Below are 20,722 nucleotides of genomic sequence, written 5' to 3'. Positions count from 1 at the left end.
CTGAAACCCAATGTAGCATGAACACCTAAGCTCAACAAAACAGACTTCATGTAAAAACCATAATGAGCTTTTTTTTTTACTTTCACACTATCCGTTGTTACTAGGGATGCACCGAAATGAAAATTCTTGGCCGAAGCAGAAGCCGACCATAATGAAAAACTTGGCCGAAGGCCGAATACCGTACACCTTTTTTCCATTTATTTTGCCATTCTTTTCACCATTGCATAAATTAAATAGTCAAAATGTGCTTTTTACTATTTTGTCTTGCTTTTCAAAGTAAGAAATCAATTACAAAAACTACAATTTCAAAATATTTATTTAACACTGAACATTTTTTTTCATTCCAGCAGGCATAGGCTACCAACAATGCACAATATAACTTTAAATAAATAAATGAGTAAAATAAAAATATTTTGATGTGGTCATCTTTGAGCCCCCCTTGAATAGCGGATGTTAGGCCTATAACTGACTGCTGAAAGAATTTAACACTCTGTAGTCTACAACAAAAAAGAGCATTAAAAAGTGCATTAACAAGAGTGCAAAAAATGGTTCTATTGGGTTCTATACGGCTGATTATTTTGGGGATATATACCGCTCGCGTCCCTGTACACCTCACGGAGTATTATAGTGGATATAGTATAGTTAGGTATGTTGTTAATGTTATGGTCCTTGATAGATTTAGTTAGTTTAAACTATAGATTAGTTCATTTAGTCCCTGCTGGTTTTTCTGCTCCCAGTCCATAGTACTAGGTCATGTTTCTTGTTTTGACCCTGTTTTCTGTGACCGCGACTCTGATTCCTGCTTTGCCCCATTTATGCCTGTTTGCCGATCGTCCGACCCTTTGCCTGGCTTGACTACGTTTTTTGGATTACGATTTGGATTTGTCTGCCTGCTTCCGTACTCTACTCCCTTACATCTCGCGACGTGACTGAATACTCCAGAACAGAAACAAAACAAACGCACGTATCCACAGTAAACAATGTCATGGTTGTCAACATCCGAAGAGCATCGCTCGCTGACCACTCGTGCACGTAGCTCGTGCATGCGCACGCCCCCTCATCTCTCTGAGCGTGCTGCCCAAAGTGGAGGTCCTGACATTCGCACATCTCACTCTGGTTGCTAGGCTATTTGGTCGTGTCATCAAACACGTCATTGTTTGGTCAAATTTATTCGGCCGAACACCGAAAGTGGTTTTTTTTTTTTTGCTATTTCCGGACAAAAAAATTTCGGTTGCCGAACATTTGGTGCATCCCTAGTTGTTACCCAGATGAGGATGGGTTCCCTTCTAAGTCTGGTTCCTCTCAAGGTTCCTCATATCATCTTAGGGAGTTTTTCCCTTGCCACTGTCGCCACCGGCTTGCTCAATAGGAATAAAATTCACACACTTAAAATCTGCATCTTGTGTTTATATGTTTCTGTAAAGCTGCTTTGAAACAATGTCCATTGTAAAAAGCGCTATACAAATAAAATTGAATGGAATTGAATAACCTTAATGGAGTGCGCATCTACCCTCCTTACTAAGAGAAAGTCTGACCAAGCTGTGAAAGTGGATTGAGTTAAATGTCAGCAGCAGTTCGAACATTAAAAAGTTAATGAAAGTTCTGGAATAGTTTTTAAACCTACTAGTAATGAGGACTGCTGTTACTCTTCGGGAGTTCGTCTAAACAGTGTAAAAGCACGCGGCCCATCGCTGATCAGAGCGAGAGACACAGCGTGGGAGAGAAGGAGTGAAAAGTGGAGTAGGAGCTCGGGGGATCGCTCTTGTTTAGGCAGTTTGTTTCAGACAGCCGCAGACATGCCCCTACTGCGCCTCTAATGATCTAACGACAGACGCTTCAGGCTACACCATTTCGAGTACAGAGTTTCTGGGAGGCACAAATACTCCCTGAGCCTGAAGAGGCCTGTTTAACATTTGTGATCTTTTCAGAACTTATTTATTTAGTTATTTTTTAAATTGTGCTTCACCCAATTTCTGAAAGTCATATAAGGGAGATTATATTCAGGCCATTTACAGGTCACAGTAACAAAGTAAAATAAATGATGTATAACCAAGTGAAGCTGTAAGGGTGTGTCATCACAGGTGTTCTTAAGTGTGACAATAACAACACGATAGAATATCCAATGTTCAATACATCATCAATTTCTTATTAATAATATTGGCAATAAACATTTCTTCCACTATGCAATGTAATCTGTTAACTGGAAACTGCTTGCTAAGCAGCACAACATGTTAATGACTAGGATATTTAATCAGAATGATGTCTCTAGTGTAATGATGATATAGGTTTAAAATGACTGTCATGGGGCGGGGCACGGTGGCGTAGCACATCCACTCTAGGGTTGGTGGTTTGATTCTCACCGATACCCTGTGTGTGTGGAGTTTGCATGTTCTCCCTGTGCGTTACTCTGGTTTCCTCCCACAGTCCAAAGACATGCGTTGTAGGCCGTTTGGCATCTCTAAATAATCCATAGCGTGTGAATGGGTGTGTGAGTGTGTGTGTTATTGTGCCCTGTGATGGGCTGACACCCCGTCCATTGTGTCCCCCACCTTGTCCCCCGAGTTCCAGTCTCGCCCACCACCCTGTGTAGGATAAGCAGTACAGAAAATGGATGGATGGATGATTGCGATGTGATCACAGGCAAGCATATATTGAGGATTTTACGATGGCTTTGACTGTGACTCAGCCAAACAGATTTTAGAGCCAAAACTATCAACCATCCCATCCAGGCCATGACCCTGATCAAGATAATGCAGCTAATCAAAGTGAGTGAATGAGAGACAAGGGTCATTTTAGTCCTTTCAGTTTCCATTCGAGTGTAATTTACGCTTGTACTCTGAAATATATACGTTATAACTGTATTGCAATCAAACCTTAAAACCCGACAAAGGTCAACAGGATGTCCACTGCTAAGTAATTTCATATTGGGTACATTTTTGTAGCGGTGTATTGCTGTGTCTGGGGTATACACTGGGGCTATCTCAAGGTCATGAGTTCAAGCCGCAACCCTGGCATGTGCCAAACTGTTGGGCCCTTGAGCAAGACCAAGAGCTTTATCGGACCCGAGATGTGCTCTGACCCCGGCTTCCTAACAATCTAGGACATGCAAACCTGTATATGTGACAGTACAGTCTACTTCAGATTAACCAGCTTCGTGAGATGTGCGACTCATCCACCGAAACACAGCCCACATGCTACTATTTTCTATATGCTCGGAGCTATGTTTAAAATCATAATTATAACTACAGTGTTATTATCGCGCTGCCCTTCCGCGTGTCTGTACTATAATGATATTCATTACGCCAGCGTGTGGAACTAGAATACACACATAAACCCACGGGGTTTGTTCATCCTCCCGCTGCTTCGTGTCAGTTTCAGCTAATCTGTGCTGTAATTATAGCTGACCCAACTTTGACCATCTCCGTCACGGAGTAGTAAAAGGTGTCGTTGTTGCCGTGTTCCCATCAGCAGCGCTTAAGGAACGTAACAGGAGCAGAAGTGTGGATCCAAATGCAAAGTCACCTCACATGTGGACTGCGTGTCACGATCCACCGATGTGAATTCTAGGTTAAAGAGAGAGAGACTCTTATATGTACTGTAGAGATGTACTGTAGAGATAGATAATATGTACTGTAGAACTCTGATGTTTTACAGTTCAGTGTAAAGATGATGTGCACGAAACACACACACGACTCTGAAGAAAAGAATTTCACTGTGCATATGTGATCAATAAAGACTCATTATCAATATCAATATGACTGAAATGAAAGACTACAAGCCATGAATCCCAACAGCAAAATGTTTCAGTGGATAAAGTTCCTCAGTTATTCATCACTGTAGTCATAAGGGCAATTGGGACGGGACTAGTTCTATATGGGAAGGTGGGGTAATGTAATAATTGCCAGAGCCTCTTGGTGATTTTAATCCCGTGCGAATTGGTCATGTCAGTTATTTTTCCTGGACTGTGTGTTCCCGAGCCAGTGAAGATTACAGCATCTTTTAGCTTCTATAAAACTAATCAGGTTAAACTAATTCCGTGCGAATGCACTCTCTGTATTTTTGAGGTAGTCGATTCATTCTCGATGTTTAGTCCAGTTGCTAAACACCACTTTGACAGAGGGATATTTATCGCAAACTTCCCGGAAAAGTCTCCTCCCAAACAGAACGATTATGTATAGGGATGCACTGAAATGAAAATTCTTGGCCGAAGCTGAAGCCGAATATAATGAAAAACTTGGCCGAAAGCCGAAGGCCGAATACCGAACATGTTTCTTCGCGTTTTTTCCATTTCTGTGACCATTTTTTTCACCATTGCATAAATTAAATAGTCAAAATGTGCTTTTCAAAGAAAAAAAAAAGAATTACAAAAACTACAATTTCAAAATATTTATTTAACACTGAACATTTTTTTTTTATTCCAGCTGGCATAGGCTACCAACAAGGCACAATATCCATCCATCCATCCATCCATCTTCTACCGCTTACTCCTTCTTCGGGGTCGCCGGGGGAACCTGGATCCTATCCCAGGGAGCATCAGGCACAAGGCGGGGTACACCCTGGACAGGGTGCCAATCCATCACAGGGCACAATCGTGAATCGTATACACTCACACACCCATTCATACACTACGGACACTTTAGACACGCCAATCAGCCTACCATGCATGTCTTTGGACTGAGGGAGGAAACCTGAGTACCCGGAGGAAACCCCCACAGCACGGGGAGAACATGCAAACTCCGCACACACGGCCCCGGCGGGAACCGAACCCCGGAGGTGTGAGGCGAACGTGCTAACCACTAAGCCACTGTGCGCCATAAGGCACAATATAACTTCAAATAAATAAATGAGTAAAATAAAAATATTTTTATGTGGTCATCTTTGAGCCCCCCTTGAATAGCCGATGTTAGGCCTATAACTGACTGCTGAAAGAATGTAACACTCTGTAGTCTACAACAAAAAAGAGCATTAAAAAGTGCATTAACAAGAGTGCAAAAAATGGTTCTATTGGGTTCTATACAGCTGATTATTTTGGGGATATATACCGCTTGCGTCCCTGTACACCTCGTGGAGTATTATAGTGGATATAGTATAGTTAGGTACGTTGTTAATGTTATGGTCCTTGATAGATTTAGTTAGTTTAAACTATAGATTAGTTCATTTAGTCCCCGCTGGTTTTTCCGCTCCCAGTCCATAGTACTAGGTCATGTTTCTTGTTTTGTGTTTTGACCCTGTTTTCTGTGACCGCGACTCTGATTCCTGCTTTGCCCCGTTTATGCCTGTTTGCCGATCGCCCGACCCTTTGCCTGGCTTGACTACGTTTTTTGGATTACAATTTGGATTTGTCTGCCTGCCCTTAAATAAATTCGTCTTTACCTGCTTCCGTACTCTACTCCCTTACGTCTCGCGACGTGACTGAATACTCCGGAACAGAAACAAAACAAACGCACGTGTCCGCAGTAAACAATGTAACGGTTGTCAACATCGTAACTCGTGCATGCGCGCGCCCCCTCATCTCTCCGATCGTGCTGCCGGAAGTGGAGGTCGTGACATTCGCGCGTCTCACTCTGGTTGCTAGGCCATTTGGTCGCGTCATCAAACACGTCACTGTTCAGTCAAATGTATTCGGCCTTTTCACTTATATTTTAATTTCGGCTGCCGAACATTTGGTGCATCACTAATTATATACCATTTATTCAAACAGCGTTTGATAATGCCGTTCTCCCCAAACTGAAACTAGTTGCGGCTTTTCATTTGCTTCATCGCTGCTATGTTGTATTATGGGCCGTCAACACGTAAACGATGAAGACATGCCCATCTCGGCAATTTCCACAGACATCGCTTATCCCGTGCGAATTGACGACAAATATCGCAGACTTCAGTAGTAACAATTACTTTACAGCCATATGTCCTGAAAACTAATCCTGTATAGGGCTATAGTCGGTGACACTGTCAGACCCATGCACATGGTCCAACACACACACACTTCTGACACCGGCTAAAGCACACCCACAATATGCAGCCCAAATTCTGAGGCAAGGCTTTGCAAATGCATGTGAACGGCCTGTGTGCGATTTGCATGTGAACAAAGCTTCAGCTGCAGTGGAGGCCACAATGGAGCTTTTCAGCTCAAACCTACAGTCAGATCACCAGTGTGTGTGTGTGTGTGTGTGTGTGTGTGTGTGTACACACACATCATAGCTGTCCTCAATACACTCATGCTAACACACATTCACATTCGTAATTGTAGTTGCTGGGGCAACGAGCAGCCTCAAACAAACAGCAAACAAACAAACAAACAAATAAAACGCCATTTAAAGAGCCACCATGCCAAGTTAAACAGCAGAAAAAAAGCAGCAATTCACTGTCCTACATCGGTGTGTGCTCAGGTCACAGAGGGAGAGAGAGGGAGAGAGCGAGAGAGCAAGAGAGAGAGAGATACTGATACTGCCATGCACAGATAAAAGAGACACACCTTTCCATACAGTGGAACAATCTAGAGCATTCTGGGGTGGACAGACAGGAAAAGGCAGGACACAGAGGCCGCTCTGTGTGTGTGTGTGTGGTGAAAATAGCTTAATGTAGGCTGGTTTATGACGCACAGGATAGATCCAACTATACGTGAATACACATACACTCTTCATTTATAGTGTTACAGCAGAGACGACTTGAGACTCTCTCTCTCTCACACACACACACTGCACTTTTTCCAGCCAGTAATCACAGGCCTAAATTTAACAGTGAGTCTGAAGCAGCACACTGGACGTCTCTGTGTTCTAGTTTAGCAGCATGAAGGCCGCTGGGTTAGTTGACAGCGACTGCCTGTCCATCAGCATTCTATCTGTCTTCGCGTGAGAAATTACGACAAACGTTCACGACAACACAAATCAAAGCTCTCCCAGACGGACATCTACGTTCACTGCACGATATTTACTACGGATGGGAAAAGCTTCGTTGTGATTCCCTCATGCGTCTCCTCCCAAAAATCTCTTCATAATGTTTTTAACATGAGTAGCGACGAACATTTATAATATAAAACGATGCTGCTCAGGGTCTGAAGGGGCTTTGATTGCTTACTAACGATTAAAAGCTCTATTTTCGTGCCAGCACAAGCGTCACATTCTGGTGTATAACTGTTTCGGACTGGTGTTAGCCAAATCTGCCTATGAATCTGTTTTATTGGTTTAAAAAATATATATAAATTATTCTAGACTGGAGAATATCTTATATTATTAATTCTATAGAGGGCACACAGTGGCTTAGTGGTTAGCACGTTCGCCTCACACCTCCAGGGTCTGGGGTTTGAGTCCCGCCAGGGCCATGTGTGTGCGGAGTTTGCATGTTTTCCCTGTGCTGCGGGGGTTTCCTCCCCAGTCCAAAGACATGCATGGTAGGCTGATTGGCGTGTCCAAAGTGTCTGTAGTGTATGAATGGGTGTGTGAGTGTGTATGTGATTGTGCCCTGCGATGGACTGGCACCCTGTCCAGGGTGTACCCCGCCCTGTGCCCGATGCTCCCTGGGATGGGCTCCACGTTCCCAGTGACCAGTAAGCGGTAGAAGATGGACGGATGGATAAATTCTATAGTGTTTACAGCAAGACACCATGGTGCTGAGGGGGGGAAATGTAACCCTTCAGATATAAACGCTTTTAATGATATGACTTTCCAATTAAAAACAGGAACACTTGTATCTAGCCGTGTCTCTATGTGTCTATGTCTCTATGTGTAGAGAAAGCTGAAAAATACACATGCGATTATTTCTGTGACCTAGCTAGCTATTTCTACCACTAAAAATCAGCTTAATAATCAGCAAGTGAACTCGATGGAGAGGAGCTGATTTGATTTGCTTGGATAAGACACGACCACGACTCTTGATTACGTACTCATTGAAATCTATGATCTTATGCCTTGTTTTTGTGCATTATCCGCTACTGTATTTATAAAAATATAGCATTTTGTTTCTTTATTGTACTCTCTACCTGGCTGCTACCCTATGTCTGCTATGACTATACATAGTATACACTAATCTGCTGAATACTATGTCATATTACGTTATGTTTACATTCACAGAGTTTCTTATTATATTGCTAGTCTTTTGCACTACCTGTTATATCCGACACTTCCACACTAGAACTGTGTGCTGATTTAGTAGTTACAGTACTGTCTTGTGCTCTTTACACGCGTCGTTTATGTAGAAAATGTGTAGGTCTTATTTATTGTTGTTTTATGTAGCACCATGGTCCTTGAGGAACACTGTTTCGTCTCACTGTGTTCTGTACCAGCTGTACGTATATGGTTGTATATGAACCGGCGATAAAATCCAGAATGACTTGGCTTGATTGCTAAAACAGAGCCATAAGTATATTATCCTGCCACACTACAGCGGCAGTAGTGCTAACGTTAAGCTGTGTGTTTATGGAGCATGAAGCAAAATCCAAAAGCGATATTAGACTTTTTATTGTAAACTTTTTCAGGTTTGTTTTTAATGATATCGCCACAGTCAAAGTTTTCCAGCTTTTGAGTTCGAGTTAACATTTTTTAAGTGATTTGGGATCTCCACTATGTTTAACTAAACTGTATAGCGCATTTGCTGTGTGGATTTCTTTTTTGCCTTTTAATAAATAAATACATACTGTAAAAACTCGAAATGTGTTTGCTCTGATAAACCTGATGATGTTACATGAAGCTTGGTGGTTTCCATTATGGATGTAACGTAAAATAAATAAATAAAATAATCGGTGCGTACAGGATTTCGGCGAGTTTTTGTGATTGTTTCGGCCAAAAACGTTTAATTTTGCTGCAGGGTATTTTTCACACTTTTTTTTTTTTTAGGAGAACCACTTGAATTGGCGAAATTGTTCTGCCACGGTCATTCTCTGTGATGTCTGTTGGTAAACGACACCTTGTAGCTGTACTCACATGAATCAAAGAGGACTTTGACTGAATGCGTGTTGTGAGGACGTCGCATGACTCGTCTTGGCCCAAATCTGCAGAAAATCTGCTGTAATTTAGAAAAATTGCGAGTTCCTCCAAGTATTGCAGAGTTTCCTGGAGTTTGCGTTCATTTCTGCGATTGCAAAATGACAAAATCCTGAAAATCCTGAAACATATTGTATTTTAAAAGCGGTGTTAATAGCTATAATGTAGACTCAATTCAGCATTCGAAATCCATTAAAATTCCTAAAGAGTCCATTTGTAATTGCGCTGTGATTGCTGCCACGAACGCAATACATTCTCACCCCTAACAGCCTGGAGAACTTCTGCAAATGTACACTCAAGGCTGAGCTGCACCTGATCGAACCAAAACAGAATTTTGTTTTTCTATTTCCTGTGTTTAATAACAAAGAAAGTTGAATTTACCTTAATCAAATAATCTGGGCCCACCTGCATCCCTCAACGCATGAGATTTATTAGAAATGACAGGCTGGCAAACAAAACATTTGTTTTGGGGTTTTCCTCTGTGTTTTTTTCCAGCAGAGCCAAGGCAATTTGTAATTTTGTGTGCGAAGCTCCAGAAGAGGAAACTAGTAATTAAGGCCCAACCACAAGCCAAGGAACCGAATCTACCATTTTCCAAGCCACTACAAAGCGCGCCGTAGAGCACTCAAGCAACATCGGCCTGCAGCCTGGGAAACATCCATCTGCTCTCAGGGCCAACTGAAGAGAAAATATTTACCCCCCCCCATTACTGGAGAAAAGATTTCACGAAGCTTACCGTTATTGTTTACATGGATTTTACTAGTTGTATTGATAAAATGGCCGCTCGACAGGCAACATAATCTACTCTAAACAGTGTGGACAGGAGGCTTTGTGGTTGTGAGGAATCTCAATGAAGTGAGGAATGAAACATGACAAGGTGTGCTGTGATAAGATAAAATAAGCAACAACAGGGTGGTGTGATTACTTTTCTATAACATCATGTCCCCCGTGATTATACCACAGCAATTGGCCAATGAGTACAGCTGCTCCTGACTGTTACAAAGCACTGATGCTGGAGACTAATTACAAAATTCTTAAATAAACAACTCTTGTTAAATAAACAACTCTTCAGAGAAAAGCCCCTGTGTAAGTTGCTACTATATAAATAATAACATATTACAAGCGCATTAAGAAAGATCATGATACGGGAACTACTGTTCTAGAAAATTACTCAACATCTCTCAACCAATCAAAATCGAGCATTCGTCACTGCAGTGGTACTAAATAAATAAACTAAACTGAAAAATCAGTAATATGTGGCCAGTTAAACTATCCACATAATCTTTGTATAAAGTTTTGATTCAGTCTCCATGACTACTGGCCATGGACTAAGAAAAGCCTGTGTACACACATTATCACGCTTTCTGTCTGCCTTCTATGAAACTCCTCCATATGGCCTAATGAATATTTTACAGGTTTAATAGGGGCACATTGTGTTGACAGGGACAAACTTCAGAACAACTGAACGCAGCATGGTGAAAGCCACTCATTAACACCTGGAAGAGGAGTTATGAGTGACGGTTAGCTCGATTAGCTGAGAGCACTGATGCATTCAGAACAAGCTCGGCATCACATATGGTGCACAAGGAGTGTTCAATGCAAGACAGATAGCTATACTGATATTCTATTCACTGAAAGGTCTTCTGGGCACACGGTTAGCGGTTAGCACATTTGCCTCAAACCTCCAGGGTCGGGGGTTCGATTCCAGCCGCTGCCCTGTGTCTGCAGAGATTGCATGTTCTCCCCGTGCTCCGGGGGTTCCCTCCGGGTACTCCGGTTTCCTCCCCCAGTCCAAAGACATGCATGTCTAAAGTGTCCGTGAAAAAGTGTGTGTGATTGTGCCCTGCGATGGATTGGCACCAATCATTGTTTGTTGGTAAATGAGACGTTTTAGCTGCACTCCTGTTCCAGACTGAGAAAAGAGATTGTCTGTCAGCAATGTGCTCTCATTAATCCACCTAATAAAAAAACGTTTGACTTATCGCCAGATCACGCCCCAGCCAATGTGTGTAGCGCAGCAGGGGGTTCGAGTGGGAATGAATAGTTCATCATACAGCACTGAGGTCCATCGCGGCACTGTGAAACTCTCATTTTAATCATCAATACATACCAAAGGAAAGCATTTGTTTTTGCAAAAGCCAATAAGCAATCCATACAGGATTTTTTTGTGTGATTGTTGCAGCCAAAAATGCTTGATTTTGCTGCAGCTTTTTAATAAAAATTTGCGGAAAGTTTTTTTAGCCTTTTTTTTGGGAAAACTACTCGAATCGGTGAATTGCACTAAACGGTCTTTCGCAGTAATATTTGCTGGTAAACGAGACCTTTAAGCTGTAATAAAGTTCAACACGTGTGAATTGAAGGGGGCTTTGGCTGAATGCATGTTGTGATGTCACATGATGCGACCCGGCGAAAATCAGGGGTAATTTTGAAAAATTGCAAGCTCCTGCAGAGTTTTCTTGATTTTGCATTCATTTCTGAAACATCACAAATACCTGGATGAACTGAATGAGTTATGTTTTTTTTTTTTTTTTCTTACTTTTTCCAGCTGTTGAGCCTACGTCTCCACCAGGCAACTATGAATAAATAAAACTAATAGCCTGGACATAAAATATAAAAGCTGCTTGTCCCAGGCGTCCGAGCTTCTGCTGTCGGGTCAGTTCGAAATTCCTATGTTACAAATACATGACTACTCAGCAACACATATATAACTATAACAGGATTACAAATATGCCCATGCCACTGCTCCAGAATACACACACACACACACACACAGCAGGTCAGGTGCCTTGAGGGCCTTTTTTTTTTTTTTTTTGAAACCCAGCAAAGCTGATAAACCACATGCTAAGAAGGAACAACATGTCTGATCATGTTTCTGAAACTATACTAGTTTGGTGATTTCCTCACCTAAATCATCAACCTGAGCTGGATTCTGTCTACACACAACACTGACCCCGCTGATCAGACCTCTTCAGATCTCTGTGTTTGTGTTTATTCTGAACATACGCTCTCCTAAAACTCTTACACTCCTAAGATCATTTCATAGCTCTATAATACTCATGCTAGTCTTACTGTAGTTACTAAATCAGTCGTTGTAATTAACGGGTAATATGCTTCACACAAAGCCAGCTGAACGGAATGAAACAAATCCAAGCAGAATCAAACTGAATCAGAATCGAACAGAAAGGAACCGAATCACTGAACTGAATCAGGTTAATGAGCAGGTTTAATGCTCGGATTTTTAGCTGAACTTGCGCTTCTTGAAGTCTTAATACAGAACACAGACTAAAATAACCAAATAAGTAAACAATTAAAGTAGTATGCTGTCGTATATGAGCAGATATTGGTGGTGAAATGAAACCATAACTGTGTATTAATATGACAAACATTAGAGTCATGTTTGTGTGTAATTACCAGGTGCAATGTGAATATTAACGTTACAGTTAACTAGTGAATTAACTGAACAGAGAAAATATATATTTGCAACTCTTTTAAATCACACGACGAGCCATTTTAACTACAACTGACTACAATTTAACTCCATTTGCACTCCAGTTCGCTTGAGTTTGTTATGTTATAACCTTTATCCAACAGTTAAACCAACAGCTAAAGTCGCTCCAAAAAACCACACGCCGCGGTTTCAAACACACGGAGAAGGTCGAGCTAAATAACAAACAAACAACTCGTAACTTTAAGCATTAGTCCACGAAAGCGTCGATGTTAAAGGAAGTAAATCCAATCCACTCACCTTCGCTCGGCCATTTCCTCACATTGTATGGAAAAGTCGAAGTGAAAGAAGTGGTGTAAGTTCTCTCCTGTTCAGAGTTGCCTCGACTCGGATGTAGACCTAGTCTGAGGATTCCACCGAGAGAGATTCCTGTTTTCCCCTCCCGCCTCACCGCACGGAGCGCAGACACCGGTTTTGTCATCTGATCTGTGTCCATGCTGTGCTCCCAGGCTGGAACACAGCACTCTGCTCGTTGGCGACATCTGCTGGTCGATATGCATAATATCGGGGAGAGCTATATTTAAATATGCCTCATTCGCTCATTCAGGGTTGGAAGCTCTACCTACACTTCTGACAAAACACAAAAAGCACGAGCCAAGCCCCAAAATGGCAAAATATTAAGCTTTTAATGGTCTTTACATTAAATCACTTTGTCAGGAAATTAGGAAGAATGAAACAAATAGTTCATACTTAGCAACTTAGTATGGGATTGGTTTCCCCTTTGATTCCTTTCCATGTTTAATCCTTGTGAGTAAACTTGCAGACAGCTTATTTATGTAGCTGTTTGTTTGTTTTTATTTCACTTACCCAGACATGTGTTAGTTTTAATTTTACACCAAATATTTTAATCATTATCATGATTTTACCTTTGCGTACAAGAAGACTATATAAGTGAATTTCCCTGTTTCTAGCTTTTCCCCACACCAAACAGTTCACTGCAGCAAGAGTAAACCAGCAAATGTTACCACAGGAGTTCTCTGGAGCGCATTTGTTTAATTCTTGCTAACCAATGGTTTGTTGTTAAGACCATTAAAAGAGTAATATTTTGCCATTTTGGCTTGGAGCGGTTCTTCCTATTCTTAAGTATTATCTCAATGTATTTATGTATATTTTACTTTGAGTATTACTGAAATTGAAGACTTGTACTCCTACTTAATTACATTTCCAAGAAAAAAAAATTACTCCTTACATTTTAATTTAGTCCTTCAATGTACAAATTTGAAACATCCCATCTTCTAACATCCATCCAGTGACTGTACACTACACATCAATCGAATCTGAAAAAGTCTGCATCTCTGATGGTATGGGGTGCATTAGTGCCTATGTAATGGGCAGCTTGCACATCTGGAAAGGCACCATCAATGCTAAAAATATATACAGGTTTTAGAGCAACATATGCTTCCATCCAGATTCCCTCACACCTTTACTTCTGATAGGCTCTGCTTCTCTAAGATACTCTTTTTATACCCAATCATGTTACTGACCTGTTGCCAATTAACCTAATTAGTTGCAAAATGCTCCTCCAGCAGTTTCTTTTTAGTAACACTCACTTTTCCAGCCTTTTGTTGCCCAGTCCCAACTTTTTTTTTAGATGTGTTGCGGCCATCAAATTCAAAATTACCTTTTCTAAAAATGGTACGTTTACTCATTTGAAACATTTGATATGTTTTCTGTGTTCTACTGTGAATAACCTTTGGGTTTATGATTTGCAAATCATTGCATTCTGTTTTTATTTACATTTTTCAAAGTGTCCCAACTTTTTTGGAATTAGGGTTGTAGAAAAAACTATGAAGAATCATAATGATTAATCATATCCCATGACCTCATGCTGCACAACAGCACCTGAGCTATTCATGTGTGCATGAATATGGAAAAGCCACTGTACTGCAGTGTGGAACTTGAGGATGGGTGACCTGGCCCTACCTCAGTCAAATGTTTCAATAAGCTGTAATAAGCAAATACTTGTATGAAATAAGCTGTTTCCTTTGCCTCCTTAGGAGGCATGAACTCCGTCTAATCTGGAAAAAAAAACATATTGAGGTCAGTTTCTCTAATTTTCTAACATTAAATCGCTATATTTACAGTTGCAATCAAAATTATTCAATCCCCACTGCAAATCAGGTGTATTGTCAAAATTTACAGACTGCAATGAACAAAGCAAACAAAAGCAAACATTGTGCTGAACAATTAAAATAGTTCAACACAACGAATGCTTCGATTGGTTTCCCCAAATTCAACTGAAAATGCAACTTACAATGACTTCTCCAGTTTCAAAATTATTCAACCCCCTGAATAGAATCCCTCACAACAACACAAATATGCAAAACAGGTGTTGTCTCAAGCACACCTGATGCAATTAATCAAGGGCTTTATTAGTTGCACCAGGTGTCTTTGAGCTAGAACACATGAAATACCTGAACTGGCTAGGGGCATAAAAATCATGAAATACCTGAACTGGCTAGGGGTAGAAAATGCATGAAATATCTGGACGGGGCAGAAAAAGGAAGCTATCAAAGGTTTACTATGATTTGTGAGAAGGCAGGTTATGAAAAACCCTCGGGTGAATCAAGACTTGGTGGCAACAGGCACTGAGGTTTCAGTGAGCACAGTAAGCCGCGTACTAAACGCAGAAGGTTTCCATGCCAGAACTCCAAGATATACACCACTACTGACCCAAAAGCACAAGAATGGTCAGAACTTTTTGGCATGATGAATCAGTCTGGAGAAAGAAGAATGAAGAAAGAACACTCTGTCCACAGTCCAGCATGGTGGTGGCTCGGTGATGCTCTGGGGCTGCTTTGCATCCTCTGGCACTGGAAACCTGCAGTGTGTGGAAGGCAAGATGGATTCATTGAAGTATCAGGAAATCCTAGGAGAAAACGTCATGCCACCTGTGAGAAAGCTGAATCTTGTGCATCATTGGACTTTCCAACAGGACAATGATCCCAAGCATACGTCAAATTTCACCAAGGCTTGGTTGCAGAAGAAGTCCTAGAAGATTCTACAGGGCCATCACAGTCACCTGACTTAAACCCCATAGAAAATCTCTGGTGGGATTTGAAGGCGGCGGTTGCAGCACGCAAACCCAAGAATATTACTGAATCAGAGGCCATTGCTCATGAGGAATGGTCTAAGATTCCTCAGAAACGCTTGCAGAAGCTATGCATCTCATCTGCAGCAGGTCATAACAGCAAAAGGGTGCTCTACTAAGTACTAAAGATGTGTGCCATGAAGGGGTTGAATAATTTTGAAACTGGAGAAGTCATTATAAGTTGCATTTTCAATAGTTGTGTTTAACTATTTCAGCTGTTTTTGTTTGATTTGTCCATTCCAAACAGCTGAAAGTCTGTAAATTTTGACAATAAACCTGGTTTGCAATGGGGGTTGAATCATTTTTATTGCACCTGTAACTACATTAGCCTGTTTTCCTTGCTAGTACAAGGGTAGACTAGCTTCAATTCCAGTAGCTAATATCACTAGACAGCAATACTACTTGGCCATATAGTATGTCTGATAAGTAATATTGCAGGAGATCATCTGTGGCTAGTAATCATGATCAGTGCAGACCAGATAAGCGATCGCTGTATAAATCACAGAAACCTTTAAAAAAGGGGTGGGGGGGGGTATTTTTTGTAATTTTGAATATGATAAATTTGCTATATAAATTCTAGACTTATTATTATCATCATTTTTATTTAAGTAGAATTTAGAAACAAGGATAATTTAAACCATATGAGGCCAGGGGTGAGGACACATATTAACCCAGGTTAATTTGCTAACTAACCTTTAGCTTGCATTCTTCATTAATGTATTGGGTAAATTCTTATCAAGTATTTACAGAAATCACAACATGGGCATTCAACACTTTATTCACAACTACCAAGCTCTATTAAATGTCGACACGTTAAATGAAACAAAAATAGAGATATGATTAAGCTATAGAACTGTACAAGGCATTGTTATGTTCAAACCGTCTGTCATACGAAATCATCTCTCCACTACAGTAGTAGTCCCTTTAAAAAGTGCTGAGGGAATTCCATAGAACAGCTGGGAGCTTTTTACCGAAGTAACAACACAAAATCTGGTGCAAAAAAAACCCAACTGGCTTTTGGTTCAGTCATAAGAGTTTGGGTGTATAAAATGATTTTTTTTTAGTTAAATGTCAGATCAAGTGAACAAGGCATCAAAGCATAAACTAGGGTTAACAAGCTAGTGGATCTTAAAGTCAGATATGGATTCAGACTCAGCCTCTGCAATACTTTCATGAATATTAGCCATGTTTCCAGCCAAATGAAGAATTGAATAAAATGAAATTCTTTAAAAATCTGTGTAAATTAGGTGTTTCAGTTTAGACAAATGGACATACAGATGACGGGTGACAAATTTAAGGAAACCCGTTGGATTGGTTATGCTGTGGGAGAGACTTTGCTCGCATAGTTTGGATCAACTTGTGCCCTTAGATGGAAGAGTAATGGCAAATCAGTACAAAATTATTGTGACTTTTTGTATGATGAAACATTTCTGTCCTGAGGATAGTGGTCTACAGGGCATGAGGGGTCGCTGCATGGTTTGATGAGTAAAAAAATGATGTAAATCATATGCTATGGCTTTCACACTCACCACATCTTAAACTAATTAAATACCTGTGGTTAATTTCATACTAACATGTTCGACAGAGCTCTCCACTACCATCAACAAAACAACACACGAGGGAATATGATTTGGAAGGATGGTGTTAATCCAGCTGGGGCAGTTTAAGGGACTTGTAGGATCTATGGCAAGGTGTTTTAAAGCTGTTTTTTGTTGCTCATGCTGGCACAAAACCTTACGAAGACACTTTATCGTGACTTTTTTTTCCTTTAATTTGTCACACATCTGTATTCATTTATCTATTCATTTGTTAATTTTACAGAAGTACTGGTGGTGAAAATGGCCATCCATCTGTGACATACATACATACATGTTACATGTATTTTTTATTTTATTTATTCAAGAAAGCAGATTTACATGTCAAAGAAAATCTCCCTTAAACAATATCGGTGCCAGATGGGTTAGTTTGAGTATTTCAGAAACTCATGGTCTCCCGGGAATTTCATACACAGCAGTCTAGAGAGTTTACACAGAATGACAAGAAGTCTACGGTAACTCAAATAGACACTCTTTGCAACCATGGTGAGTAGAAAAGCATCTTACAATGCACAATATGGTGATTTGAGTTACTATAGCCTTCCTTTCAGCTCGAACCAGACTGGCCTATGACCTCGCTGAACAACAAGGTGTTTCTGCCCACAGAACTGCTGCTCACTGGAGATTTTTTTTTTTTTTTTTTTTTTTCCTGGGGGTGGTGGTTGGCACCACTCCATAGATCAGCAGTTTCTGAGATACTCACACCAGCCTGTCTGTTGTCCTGTATCTGCATGATTTCATGCACTGTGCTGCTGTCAGATGATTGGATGATTGGATGACAGCATGAATAAGTGTTCCTAATGGTTCCTAAAAGGTTGGTGAGTGTATATTATATTTACATTATTTATTTAGCCAATGAGCTTTGCCTGCAGTTTACTGCATTTCTTTTGTCTTTTATTATTAGCAGATTGAATCAAATCTGATCATTTTGTTTGATATTTCTACCTTTTTTTGAGATCAGACATTTCAATTCAACAGAAAAGTGCTTGGATGGAAACACGGCTATATAAACACTATCCATATAAAACCAACAACCTACAAATAAGTGAATCTATTTCACTCTGAGTTACAATCTATCTGAGTGAGCACTGAGTGATTCAACAAATGACCGGGGGACTGAATAGAAAGCCACGTGTTGTTAAGATGTGCTGATCAATAAAATATGAACATGATCCAAAGCCAAAAAAAAAATAAATAAAAAAAAAAATAAAACAAATGCCCAATGGCCTCGACTGTTGTGTGTCGTATAAAATATACTTTAACATTTACAGCATATTAATTTGCAAACGTACATTCAAATACATACTGCCATTTTATATAGTTGCTCAGACTTTAGTAGCACCATGTATAGCACAAATACCTAAGAAGAATTCTGTTAAAAGGAAATTCACACATCATAATCACATCAAACTTTTATCATCATGTCTTTAAAAAAGCACATTTGTGTCAGTAAATAATATGATTTTTTTTTCTTCATCTTATTAATGGGACATAGTACAACATCTGAAATACATCTTGTTGCACCAAGTTTATGGAGAGGCAGGTTTATACTCAAGTGGCTCATCAGTAATATTTCCTGTTTGTTTTTTTTATCATTTAATTAAAACTTGTTTTTTTGTTTTTTTTTACTGATAAACCACATGCCTGAGACTGTTTTGACTCTAACCACTAGTAGTAAGAATTTAATGAAAGAGTGAAGGGACGTTTAGAGGTATACCCCACATTTTCTCATAGACAGGCCCAAATTGGGTCGGCAAACCTAAAAAATAAGAGCGCCTTTAAATAGAAGGGGGAAAAAAACATTATCAGTTTGAGTGAAAATACATGATGTGCTTTAATTTACACCTGCCTACATATACTGTTCAAATTAGACACTTTTGTTTAACAGATTTTTTTTTCTTGCAAATTAAAAGAAAAAAAAAATCTGTTGAGATGATGAGAGCAGGAATAAAAGCAGTGTGTGAACTGCTCATGAAGACCTGCGCTCTTTCCTTACTTCTTTGTACAAATGTTACAGCTAACGTGTTAACCCTCCTGTTCTGTTCATTTCTTAGTAATAAGTATCTTACTGACACACACCATATGTTCTGATTTTTATAGCAATACAATATCATTTAAAATATATCTCCATGTCAATTATTACCAATATAGCTAAATGGTTATAATCAATAAGGTATTATAGTCTTCTTCTTATATTCTTTCCACTATGTCTTTCCTCCCTTTTCCACCACTTCCTGTATCTCTCTCTCTCTCTCTTTTTTTTTTTTTTTTTGCAGACGCACCAACATCCTAATCTCTTATGATTTGATAGAAACTGTAAAATTGATTTGGATATATCTTCATTATAATTTGTAGCTTTAGTAACAGTAGTTATGGAAATAAACACTATTTCAAGTTGAGGGGTTGGAGAATATCACGTATCAACACAAAATAACATTTGCGAGTGTGTGTGTGTGTGTGTGACCAGCACAGTGCGGTGTTATAAAAATCATTTTTAGTGCGCTTTAACTTTTTTGTAAAAATTTAAAATGCGTCGTTTCGACTCAAACAGAACAGAACATAAGGGTTAAACAAGCATCTTATTAGTGTGGCCTCGAAGTCAGCCAGGACATCAGATAAAAGGGTTGTTGGACATTGAGGCAGTTATGGAAAGAGAGCGGGGAATGTGCCACATGGTCTGACGCTGTGCAGGGGAGATGTACACACAGCCATCAGCACTTACAGAACTCAAAAGAAAACACGTACACATATACACAATACAAAACTCAGTCCCAAATACATCAACTTTCTTTCACTTGTAAAGGTCCTTTCACACTGAGCACGACGCGATAAAGCGAAGTGAATCGCCGACGAACGGTGCTTTCACACCGAATGCGAAATGATCGATCACCTTCAGATAATTCATGCCTGCACGCTAGGTGGCGCTGACCGATAATACATTTTATGTGTGCACACTAGGTGGTGCAACCCACTATTCAGCTGATCAGCCGATCGTCTTTAACCACTGAGAAGAAGTATCACGTAAATGTTGGCGAATAGCACCACAACACAAACTGTTAAGAAGCACAGAAACTAACTTTGAGAGGAGGAGGGAGAAGTCAGGTTGTGAGGATGCACACCTGGCACTGATTTGGCTAATCAGTGAGAGAAAGAGAGAGAGAGAAGGAGAGAGAGAGAGAGAGAGAGAGAGAGAGCGAGACATACATGTGTTTTACGTTATGTCTGAGTTCTGTTGATTATTAAGCTTTTTTGTTTATGTTCAGCCAGTTCCCGCCTCCTCTTTGCCCATTGTGAAGTTTGTTACACTAACTTTTCTTATTTTATGTGTATTCTACTCAAAAAGAGAGGCAGAAAGTTTTTTTTTTTGAACAAGCACCGTCAAGCTGTTTTAGTATGAATGAAATAATTGAAATATAATGAGTGAAATATAATGCAATAACATAGTAGTGGGACAAAACCTGTTTATTTGTGCAAGATAAATAATTTTTTTTTAAAATAAGAAGAAAACTCAGAAAACTGTTTTGGCATCTTTCAGCGGCATTCACAATTCAATCTC

At 40.0% G+C, this 20,722-nt stretch overlaps 1 protein-coding gene across 2 annotated transcripts in view; it reads right to left on the bottom strand.

Moving 5' to 3' along the window:
• Positions 1-12,891, bottom strand: part of arhgap46b (Rho GTPase activating protein 46b) — a 97,767-nt gene extending 84,876 nt beyond the window's left edge. The window contains exon 1 of one of the 2 annotated variants that reach the window (XM_053642542.1): positions 12,721-12,891. In XM_053642542.1, the coding sequence (XP_053498517.1) occupies positions 12,721-12,734 (14 nt within the window). In that variant the 5' untranslated portion in view covers positions 12,735-12,891. The remainder of the gene's footprint in view (positions 1-12,720) is intronic. The other variant, XM_053642543.1, reaches the window with a different exon arrangement.
• Positions 12,892-20,722: the final 7,831 nt, after the last annotated feature.

This window comes from Ictalurus furcatus, chromosome 15 (genome assembly GCF_023375685.1).
Source record: "Ictalurus furcatus strain D&B chromosome 15, Billie_1.0, whole genome shotgun sequence".
NCBI lineage: Eukaryota > Metazoa > Chordata > Actinopteri > Siluriformes > Ictaluridae > Ictalurus > Ictalurus furcatus.
This window is presented reverse-complemented; position numbering and strand designations above follow the sequence as displayed.